The sequence below is a fragment of the Rosa chinensis genome, chromosome 5, assembly GCF_002994745.2.
Source record: "Rosa chinensis cultivar Old Blush chromosome 5, RchiOBHm-V2, whole genome shotgun sequence".
Lineage (NCBI taxonomy): Eukaryota > Viridiplantae > Streptophyta > Magnoliopsida > Rosales > Rosaceae > Rosa > Rosa chinensis.
This window is the reverse complement of record NC_037092.1, coordinates 28,735,894-28,748,037: the sequence shown is the minus strand read 5'-3', so window position 1 is coordinate 28,748,037 and position 12,144 is coordinate 28,735,894. Positions and strand designations below refer to the sequence as shown.

Here is a 12,144-nt window from a genome sequence, read left to right as displayed (position 1 = left end):
CAAAACCAAAAGTTATTATCCCCACCAACAAAAGTTATTGTCACAAATACCAAAATTTACTCTCACTAGCAACAAATGCTACTGTCACAAATACCATAAAGCTACTCTCATCAGTAACAAAAACTACTCTCACTATCACCAAAAGTTACTCTCATCAATGCCAAAAGCAATAACCAAGTAGAAAAAAACCACTACCAAGCAGAACAAAAGCTACTCCCAGAGACTAAAAAAGCTATTCTCAGAGACTAACAAAACTATGGAAATGTAAATGATACAACCAAAATAAAAATGCTACAATAATTGAGAAAAGAAATCATATTCAATGATACAAAAAGTATCCACGGTTCAACAATGATATAACTATGTAAGAAGCTACTTCCATAGTTGTAAAAAGCTACTAATATAGTTGTGAAAATCTATTACAATAGTTGTATAAAGCTACTGTCAATGTTGTAATGCTATTGTGATTTTTCAATGGTGACTCCCTAATCCCATAGCCATAATTTTGCCACCTTTAGCACGAGACTTCATTTCCACATTTCTTGGTTAGCCAAATGATCTCTTGGCTAATGAAGACTTCAATATCGAAATTCACATGAGTTTCAAAATCTACCGCTACAAATGCAAAAGGGAAGAATTCTACAAGAACAAAGATACAACAAAATATTAGTATTTGAAATAAAAACTAAAAACAACAATGTATTGCTAAAGCTGCAAACGTGGCACTCTTTAGATAATAAAAAATAAGAAATATAAAAAGCTGCTGACATAAATACAAAAAGCTACTATAACACACGTACAAAGTTGTTGGACCAGTAATGAAAAGCTACTGACATACAGGTCGCACAAAACCTGCCAATTATCCATGTTGATAGTATAACATAAATCTCAAACAAGAAATGTTAAGAGATGACAAATCATAACAAAAAAAAATGTGAATTTCATTCATAATTATGTTTTTCCAATTTGATAAGCTATTAACAAATGACCGCATAGAATCAATCAAAATGAAAACAAAAAAGCTACTGACATCAGATTACAAAGATACTAACACAGGGATAGAAAGCTACTATCACTGTATTGAAAACCCACTATAATAGTTATAGAGTGCTACTGACTTCAATTAATCAAAATGAAAACAAAAAAAGCTACTGACATCAGTTTAAAAAGATACTAGTGTATGAATAGAAAGCTACTATCACTGTATTAAAAAACCACTATAACATTTATGGAGAGTTATAGATTTGAAATCAATCAAAATGAAAACCAAAAAGCTACCAGCTTGAAAAGATACTAAAATAGACGGAGAGCTACTATCAATGTATTGAAAAGCCACTATAACAATTATAGAAAGCTACTGACTTGAAATCAAATAAAATGAAAACAAAAAAACCTACTAACATCATGTCGAAAAGATACTAACATAGTAATAAAAAACTACTATCACTATGTTGAAAACCCACATAAGAAACCAAATCATTGGCGACACAGCAAAGAAAAATGAGTGATGATTCACACTTCACCCTCCTATTTCTGTCACATTTACCTATCAATATAACAAGATAATCAATATGTTTTGATAGTGGTTGACTGGTTGCACACCAGCATTAGTGCTAGGACCCAAAAATAGCAAAACCTATCTTTCATAGATCACAATAGTTATCTGCAAATTCAATGCTAACTATCAAACGCTGGTAACCATTCATTGAACTTTTTTTCTAGGGGTCTGGAAGAAAATAGAACTACCTGTGACATCCAACACAATGTATACCACATCAAACTAATAAATAAAGTGTAATTAATGAATTTACCTTTCTAGAGCAGTAGCAAATTAAGCACTAAAACAACAGAGTTGCAGAGACTATGTTTCTTAATCAAACAAAGGCAATGTTGGATGAAGAATTGCCTTTTGAGCATAATAGAATGCATCAAGAACCTAAACACAAGCAAATTGATGTTTAGTCTTCAAGCTCTTGCACAAAATCTGAATACAAAATCTAAAAGCAGCATCAGAACACTCGATGCAAGTCTCAATTTCCCTATACCGCTGCATTATTGGTGTCAACACCTGCTCCATGCTCATCGAATCATACTCGTCTCTCAAATCCAACTTGCATCTAACCTAAATTACTAGTACATTCACCTAAACAATTTCGAATCATATTACCTACGAACCCAACCGCCAAATTAGGTATCAGCTAAGCAAACCACTTGAATTTACAAATCAATACCTCCAACCGACGAAGCTCAGGGAGCCAAAAGCTAGAGATACGAGTAAGCGTCAATGGCTGATCATAGGCGTACATTAGCATCATTGCATCAGCTCGCTTCAGTTCTTCACTGCACTTAATACTAGTCTCCATGATAATAATTCACACATCCACAAAATCAAAATCAAACGGAGCTCCATTTACAGTTGCATAGGGATTTACATCAGAAATCGATAAGTACAACTAACCTAGATGAGGTGTCGATGACGGTGATGGGAATACAATCGGAGGAGGTGATCAACGAGCACAGGCCTATCAGATCTCCGAGCGACTCCGATTTGCTCCAAGTAGGTGACAGCAAAATCTCACAAATCGAGTACAAAACACAGCTCAACCATTCTCCGATTCAGATGCCTTCCAGACATTGAAACTACAAAATATTGGAGTACGGCTCGAGGAGAGCGACTCGGCTTCGATTTTGAGCTCCTGGTCGCCGGGGTCGATGATAGGAAGCTCGAGGTTCTTCATCTTCTTGTGTGGCCGCCATTCATTTTCGTCGGAGCGATGATCGGAGCTTTGTGCCGTTTTAATATGGCTAGCGTCGTCGAAGTTCTTCAGACTAGAACGGCGCCATCAGACGGAGGAGGTCGATTCCGTGTCTAGGTTTTGGAATTGAACTCTGTGTGTGTGTGTGTGTGTGTGTGAGAGAGAGAGAGAGAGAGAGAGAGAGAGAGAGTGATTGATTTGTAATTGGCTTCGGTGGTGTGGTTAGTTTTTTGAGGTAGATGGGTAAAATCGTCAAGGTAGGGGAAATTTGAGTTCTCAAGTGGCCTTATGATGACAAAAAATGTTAGGTGGCCTTATGGCTATTTTAAGTTTCAAAATGATACTTATGTGTAATTTTCTATAATTTATATTTTATAGAATTCTATAAGATGCATAAGGCTATTAATTAAGGTAATTATTATAGTTATCTGTTTACTAGGAATAATTAATGTTAAAAATTCAATTTAAAGGGGTCATAATTGTAAATTTTAGTCAAATAACTTTTAATTATTATAAAAATACAAGCCTACCAATAAGATAATTTCATTTTCCAAAATAATTTTTTTTGGGGGGGGGGGGGGGGGGGGGAGGGAGGGGGCAGGCCCTTTCCGGCCCCAAATAGTTCGGCCATTGATGATATGAACTCAGACATTGCAAATGCCAATATCAAAAACAAATATAAGAGGAGTAGCTAGACAAAACATACTCTTGTTTCTCCCATGTACAGCACAGGAATTTCTTCTACTTGGTTCGCATAGCTCAGAAAGAATAAGGTTATCGAATTGAGAGTGTTTGATCCCAAAATAAAATTTTAGTTTGAACCTTCAAAATGAGCTCCACAGTCTCTAATTAAGTACAAGTTTTGCATTTGTTTGGAGAAAAACACCTCTAGAACAGTTCTCCATTTACCTTGAGTTGGTTTTTGGGTTGACTGCTAGCTAAGCCTACGACTCTAGTTATATTCAACATAATTACATGTATAGCCATCATTTACTAAATCTCTTTCAATATGAATATTGTTGATCAAGACAGTCGAATCAATTTATCCAAATATATCGTTTCTCTTTACAGATTTTGGCAAAATTAGCTTTAGCTTTTTGAAATTTGGCCATACTTGTGTTCTTGCCAGCATCGACTGGATACGTTGGAGTGGCTGAAATGATTCAAATGAATAACAAGCTCTTCATGCTGGAGCTAAGTTCCTTATATAAGATTATTAGTGGATGACGTACATAAAACCCAGCACAGGAGAAAATTGTCTTGTAATTTTGCATGATGAGCTGCCTTCTATCTATGGAATTCCATGTCCACCTAATTCATCTTTTGGTGTTTTGCTTTGTGAATTGTTTTCCATACCCACATGAAAACAAACGAAGCAGTCGACCCTTGATGACAATTTAAGCAAATATACAGGTGGAAAAGTCCCATACCATTAATTATATATCTAGCAAAAAATCAAATGAAGAAAAACAAGAATGTACAACTGTCTTGAGCATGACCATGGAAAACTTGAATGGCATACAAAAAATCAGCCAAGAAAATTGTGATGTCAGTTTATCTACATCATAGTATATGCACCAAGGAATTATCTGGAATCACTGGTACGAGATATGTGGGATGTATAGCTTTTATTTCCAGACTAGTAAGTGGGGCTAGTTCATAGTCAAGGGACCCATATCCATGTAGATAACTAATGGATTAGAAATGGTTGTTTGGATTCCAGGGGCCTCGTACCGTTATGGTTTCTGGGAGCACAAAGTTGCTTAATAGTCAATACACCATTCAAACAATTTTGCAAATGGCAAAAGGAAAAAACAAACACAACAACATTAAAAAGAAAAAGAAAAATTATTGAATTATATAGCTTTCTATATGAAATGAGTGCACATCAATTGGAATTTGGTGGACATTTTAACCAGCTTAATTTTGTTGTACTCCAAAACATCCACAATTTATTTTGTGAACAAGATACACTTTCATAAGAAATAGTACAACATTATTTCTTTTCATGACATTAGAGGAGACTGAACTTTTAACTAAATTTAATGTTAACTTAATTTTCCACCATCTCACCACCAGTTTTACAAAGAGTAGGAAAATTCTACAATGTGTTAATGTACGATATGCATACAATTGTTTTAAAAATGGTAAAATGAGTTATCAAAATAGTAATAGTCCTCAAAATGGTAACATGAGTCCTTAAAGTGGTAAATTTTCTTAGTTACCACATGAGTCCTCAAATGGTAAACTGAGTCATTAAAGTAGTAAAATGAGTCTTCAAAGTGATAAAAATAGTTAAGCAATTATAAAAGTCTCTTCTCTGCTCTCCCCTTGCGTCTGCTAGGGTTAGGGCTAGAGTAAGGTTGAGCGGCAGCTTTTTCATGGCAACTACTGCCCCAAGGACGGCGAGCCGTGCTCGGCGACTCGCGTTGCAGGACAGGGAGGATCCGGTGGACCTTGGTGATCTTAGGAACCCTGGGAAGCCTTTCCTCTCTCGCGATCACTTCATGGTAGGACGGTTGAATTCTTGTCGATCGGTGAATATCGATTCGTTCCGGAGTGCGATCCGCTCTATGTGGTGTCTGAATGGGACTGTGGGAGTGCAGCAACGACAAGATCGATTCCTATTCTCCTTTTCAAATGCCAGAGACATTTCTAGGGTTAAGAGAGGTGGCCCGTGGTGTTTTCAGCGTTCGATGGTGCTGCTCAATGACTATGATGGTGCATCTGACATTACGGCAGTCCCTCTGGAGTGAGTTGGGATCTGGGTGGGGATCCAAAACTTGCCTTCGGTATTTCTTACTAGCGATACTCTCTAGTTGATCGGAGAAACAATTGGGCCGGTGCTGGAGGTGGATGAACGCAGGCTACGTGATGGTGAGTCGAGGGTACGAGTAAGGCTCTCGATCCATAATCTAGTGCGTCTTGAGAGAAGTTTTAGGATTTCCCCCATGGAGGTGGTGGATTTGAGATACATGTAGCTACGTCTGATGGGGAGGTGCAGATCTTGTTGGATGATTAACCATGGAGGGGCAGCTTGTCCCAAGGTGGTGGAAGTTGAGGCGATGTTGGAGGGTGAGATAGTGGCTACGACGACATCTCCTATACCATTGTTTCGGGCTATCACACCTTCTGCCCTAGCCTCTTCGACTCCTCTTGTTCAAATGGATCTAGGAGAGCTCGTTAGGGTTTCTAGGGTGAGAAGGCAGAGGGTTGAAGACATTGTTGGGGCTGGGAAGCATCCAAAGCATGGTTTTGAGCTTGTACCCATAGAGATGCAGTCTGACTTTGGGCTATCATCTGAAGGTTTGTTCGAGGTCTTTGTTACCTCAGTAGAGAATAAGGTGAAGAAGAAAGGCAGACCCCGTGGTCGGAGAAACAAACCCAAACTTGTCGATGTTCCGAAGAGCTTAGAATTTATGGCAAATAGCCCTGTGGGTTCAGCCGTGGACACCAATGCAGTTGTTGGTGTGATGCAGGAACCCATTTCCTAGGAGGGTTAGAGAGGTTTGCTCTACGTTATTCTACTCCTATGCTTATTCTGCGTTGACTTGTGGAAAGGTACACCACATAAGGTCTTAGGCCTTAAGCTTGTCAAAACAGTTGCTTAGGGTTAGGGTAATGTTAGAGCAGTAGTTAGATTTCATTTTCTTTGAATTTTTTTTTTTTTTTTTTTTGGACTTTGGTCTTTGGATTTTCTTTTCTAGGATGTAGTAATGAATAATTTGAGCAGTAGCCTGACTAGCTTTGCAGTCAGTGCTTGATATGAGCAACGATTGTAAGGGTGTGGTTATTGGATCCGCCAGATTGACCTTGTACGGTCGTATGATTTTTTTATCACAAGAATATATTTTCCTTTAAAAAAGTGATAAAAATAGTTGATGTATGAGAAATGATAACATATCATAGCCTTACCCCAAAGAGTAAACTAAAATTTTAAAATTAGATTCGTCTACGATACATTAATGTTCTCAATACTGCAATACATAAAATAAACTTAGTTTGCTATAAAAATAGACTAATTCAATACAAATATAGAGTAGTCCTAAATTATGCCTACCCAATTATGAAGTCAATCTAAATGAAGATTTTACTTCAGAATTTAATTAATCTATTTAATATATCGTTACATTAAATCGTTAACCCCGTCTCTACGTCTGTTAAGAACAATTCTATAATTGTTGATTAACATACTTTTATTTAATAAATTTATAATCCAATGGTCCATATCTTAAATTAGCCTTTAAAAATCATCTCTATAAAAAATCGTTTAATTATCTAATTGAATCAAACAAATGGATGGTTCTAACAACACTTACTACTATTATGATGAACCGTCCATGTATCTCATAGAAATAAATAACTGAAATGTCTTCAATTTGATTGATTTTTTACAAAGCTAATCTTTATATTACGTTATACAACATGAATGGTTGGATTAGAAAATTATAAAATTATTATGCGTTATTCGACAATGGGGGTGAATATGCTCATTCACCCTAACGATGAACCTATGAATTGTTCGTCTGTTAATGCTAGTCAACGTCCAATTATTTATTTCTTTTTAAATAAAATTTAATTTATCAATTTTTTCTGATCAAGCAGACACCTCGTCGTGTGGCCAGCATGTCATCCAAGTTTTCTACCTTAACAACTAATCATATCCTCACACGTCTTTCACAGCACACAGCGATCCCTTTGTCCTCACAAAACCCACCAACCAAATTTGACTCCTCACATACACCCACCACAGAGAATCAAAACCCCTAAACTCAACCCGAACACGAACCATATGAAAACCAATCTTCTTCAACATTACCAAGTCGGAGAACGCCGTACCATCACAGCTAAAACAGAACACCACTAAACTCAACTCGTCCTCTCCCAACTCACTCATGGCGTCCATCCACGCCATAGCTCCCCAGAGCTTCCCAAACGTCCCAAAACCCAATCCCAGAAAACCCATTACTTCCCACCCAAAACCCACCTCAAGCTGCAATCTTTACACCCCCAAACTCCCAAAGACCCAGTCTTTCCCCTTAAACAATAGGAAACCCACTTGGGTCCTCAACTCGGTGGCCCAACACCAAGAATGTGACGTCATCCCAGTTCAGAGCTCTGACTGTGTTGACCAGCAGGAAGGGATGGTGGTGAGCAGGGTAGAGTGTGAAGGTGTGGAGAGCGAGTTGGTGAGTCAGGTCGGTGGGTTTGGAGCGAGTGAGGGAAGGCTTTCGTTTGAAGGGGCTGGTGGGTTTGGGTCTTCTGGGGTTGGAAATGAGAGAGGGAATGAGGAATTTTACAGGCTTGTGGATAGGAGTATTAATGCCACCATTGTGCTTGCAGCTGGTACTTTTGCTATTACCAAGTTGCTCACTATTGATCAGGATTATTGGCATGTGAGTCATCTGCTTTAGTACTTGGTTGTGTTTTTACTTTACTTATTGTGTGATTGTTTGAGAACTTTGATTTAGTGTATGCTAAGGAAGATTGGGATTGAAGAACCTTCTGGTTTCTTACTTTGTAGCAAGCTTGATGATTTCTGCAATGCTTTCTTTATTGGGTTTCTTCTCTTTGAGCTTGTGGGAGCAGTTTTCTGTTTCTTACTAAATATGTGAAACAATGCTCTAAAGTTATTTGGCTATGCTTTGTGGTCGATTGATACTGCATGGTCGAATTAATTTGCTGCTTTGTCATGATATGCTCATCCATATGGACGGTGAGAGTGAGAGGAATCAGAGTGAGAGTGAGAGGAATCAGAGGATGTTTGATTGTTTTCTCTATAATTCACGTGGAATAAACTGCTTTAAGACACATCAACTGGAAATTACAAATCATACTCATAACACAAGTGGGAAGCAACATGGGCATAGAATTGCAGGCTTGATGAGATGAGTGAGTTGCTTTTTGAGGCTGGAGAAGGAATAGGATTAGAAATAATTGATAGGGGGTGAAGTTGGAGATCGCTGCAATGTATGAAGTTGAAGTTGGTATGAAGAGCGGTTGTGCACTTATGGTTAGAGTGGAAGAAATTTGTTTGGTCCTGTCCAATTAGTTTATATCTATCTTTTGAAAATTTCATCATTAAGTGTGATCTGTTTGTTGAATGGTTTATACATTTATTTATATAGGGTAGGCTGTGGTTGATTTGGGAATGTTCTATTTTCATGTGTATTGTACTTTTATTGATTTATCTGATGGTTTTCTTATAGGGATGGACTATATATGAGATTGTAAGATACGCACCTCAACACAACTGGACTGCTTATGAGGAAGCTCTCAAGGCTAATCCAGTGTTAGCCAAAATGGTAATTAGTGGTGTTGTATACTCTGTCGGGGACTGGATTGCACAGGTGCGTTGGCCATGTTAAGTAAAATAATTAAAGTCTTCCACTCGGTGAAGTTAGTCTTTACACTGTGCATGATCATGTATTATAATGTTGCAGTGCTTTGAAGGAAAACCTTTATTTGAGTTTGACCGGGCACGAATGTTCAGATCTGGACTTGTTGGTTTTACTCTCCATGGTTCCCTATCACACTACTATTACCAGTTTTGTGAGGTTAATTTTTTCTTCTCTTGTTTATGTCAGAACATTTTTTTTATAATTCTTTTTATTTCTATGGTTCCTTAAACAATCCTTTTTTCAGGAGCTTTTTCCTTTCCAAGGGTGGTGGGTGGTTCCTGTCAAAGTAGTCTTCGACCAAACTATTTGGGCAGCAATTTGGAACAGCATTTACTTTACAGTTTTGGGATTTTTGCGTCTTGAATCTCCTATCAATATTTATAGTGAACTGAAAGCAACATTCTGGCCCATGCTGACTGTAAGAGAACCTTGAATCTTTTCTTCTTCTTTTTTAAGAAAAAGTACTGTATTTGCAATCTCTTAAGTGGTTAAGTCAAACAACATCAAACCTGAATGATTCTCATGTAATGTCCTCAGTGATTCTCATGTAATGTCCTCGGAGATCATGAAAGTTGTTACACTCATCCAAAGTCTCTGATCAGTGAGAAATTGAGTTCGTAGTTTTATCTGATTTTTGAAGCATTGTTCCTGGACGTCAATCATAATATGTGTATATTAACTATGCATTGGCATGTGAAAATATAGATTGCATCACTCGTTTCATGTCCACTTTTAGTGATTGAGTTCTTAGTAACCATCTTTAACCGATATTGTTTGTTTTGCTACTGTGTCGAGAATTAAGCAGTCTATATATGTATTCTTGTGATTTGGAATAAAAGAATGCAGATTTGTTTGACCATTGACATCTTTCTGTAATGTGATTTGTTAATGCAGGCAGGGTGGAAGCTTTGGCCATTTGCTCATCTTATTACATATGGTGTGATCCCCGTTGAACAAAGGCTCTTATGGGTGGACTGTGTAGAGTTAATTTGGGTGACTATACTCTCAACGTAAGTACTGGATAGTCATTAATAATGAGCAACAAAGATTGAAAATCTTGTCCTTTTCCTCCTAAAAGCAACTACATAGGTGACCTGATTATAATGATTCATGGTTTTCTAGTTCTGCTAATGACAGTGCTACAGTTTAGATAATATTGGGATAAAAATGGTTGTCTGGTACATTTATGGACTTAGTTGATGTTTTCTTCATAGAAGAGTTGGTTTCAGAAGTTCTGTTTAGGTATAAGTTGTGTATACTCTTCTTGTTCTGTGGTATACTTGATGTGTAAATATAGTGAGTCTGATTCAGAAGGGTCTAAATTAGGAATTTTCATCTTTCTTGCATCCAATTTGGGGTATATGTGTTGTAATTTTTTGTGTATAAAAATGTCCAAGAATTTTATGATCTTCTTGGGTTGATTAATTGGGGCTCTATTTCTTAAACCAGTTGGCCAAGAAATATTTAGAGAACTTGCCTCTTTAGAGTGATTATCAAACATGTTCAGTGATTGTTTTCCTGTCTTGGTGCTCCGGTATCTTTTCTTTTTCCTTTCTTGGGTAGGCTTCATGTCTAACATTGTGGACAATTTCTCTTTGCTAGTTATTCCAATGAAAAGTCTGAAGCAAGGATTTCTGACGCACCAGCTGAAGCAAGTTCCAGCTCTCCTAACATAAGTCCTCTTGAGGTATATGCAAACCCTTTTTCCACCGATTTTCTTGTGTATGTAAGAGCTGCAATTGCAATTCTGATGTGTGTTCTTTCCTCTTCATCAGGAGTAAAAATTTGAAAACAACTAGAATATGAGGGACTTACAGGAGAGATTGCTCAATGAGTAAGTTGAGGACTAAAATCCACTGAATGGTGTTCTGTGGCTCGAGAGGTGTAGCATTGTGGAAATATGCCTGGGCTGGTTGATTATGGTAGATATATCCTGCACATATCTCAGAATTCCCACGTGTATGCTAAGTGACACATCCACTTCTATATTGATCACGATTCATCATACATAAACTTAGATAATTCAACTAATTTATGTAAAACCCCAAAAAAGAAAATATACCTAGTCAATGTAAAATTAACATGATTTTTATAGTAGTTGTAGGAATCTTTTTTTATTTGGATATCTTCTCTTGGAGCTCAAGAAAATTGTTGGATGGGGTTGACATTTCCCAGTGATGTAGTGCCGGTGGAGAAGTATACAGTACATAATACATTATTGTGTTTAGCATAATCATTTTACATCCTAATTCTCAGAGCTCAGGTGTCTTCATTTTTTTTCATTCCTCAAGTTTGCTAGAAACGAATTAGCAATGGTGTTTTCCGTGATTGGATTAGACTGAAGCACTGCATTATGCAATCTTCTAATATGCATAAGCTAATATTATTTCTCGAACAGTAGGGTTTGAAACCCTGTATACCATTTTCAGTCAATGACAGTATGATTTACTAGCTACCATCAAAGTGTTCGTCATAAGTCATCTGGATGCATAATAATGAATGTAGATAATTAAAAGTTTTGCGGTACTTTGAACTTTGAAGTATGGAATACTCCAATTTTTTGTGCGCTGCCAGTTGATCGGTCGATCCATTAAAAAGTAAATCTAACGGTAAAAAATTTCGGAGCGTGCTATACTCAAAGGACTGGAATATGAGTTGAGAAAACATTTTAAGCTCCCAACGTGTTCAGTTCAAAACATGGGCTCCTTCAAAATTCTGGGATTATTAAACTCATTCTTTGTAAATTCTGGACCAAAGTACAGGTACCAAGTTTGACTCTTCTTATTGGTCGTTTGAATAGGTTTCAAAATTGATTAATTCCTTAATAGCGTGAGAGTTGGGTGCACCCATTACAAAGCTGGGGGACATCAGCTTGCACTAGAGGCTTGACCAGTCAGGTGGCTCACCATGCCAAACCGTGTTTTCTCTACAACTCCCTGTAAAATAACTAGAATTCGCAACCCAATTACATTTGCAAGTCAATGAGA

At 37.3% G+C, this 12,144-nt stretch overlaps 1 protein-coding gene across 1 annotated transcript; it reads left to right on the top strand.

The window, feature by feature from the left end:
* Positions 1 to 7,529: 7,529 nt before the first annotated feature.
* On the top strand, positions 7,530 to 11,406 carry LOC112166879. The gene is made up of 7 exons (XM_024303799.2): positions 7,530 to 8,152; positions 8,966 to 9,106; positions 9,200 to 9,313; positions 9,402 to 9,575; positions 10,052 to 10,167; positions 10,760 to 10,844; positions 10,933 to 11,406. Exons 1-7 carry the CDS (start codon positions 7,652 to 7,654, stop codon positions 10,936 to 10,938), a joined length of 1,137 nt encoding a protein of 378 aa, XP_024159567.1. The 5' UTR covers positions 7,530 to 7,651; the 3' UTR covers positions 10,939 to 11,406.
* Positions 11,407 to 12,144: the final 738 nt, after the last annotated feature.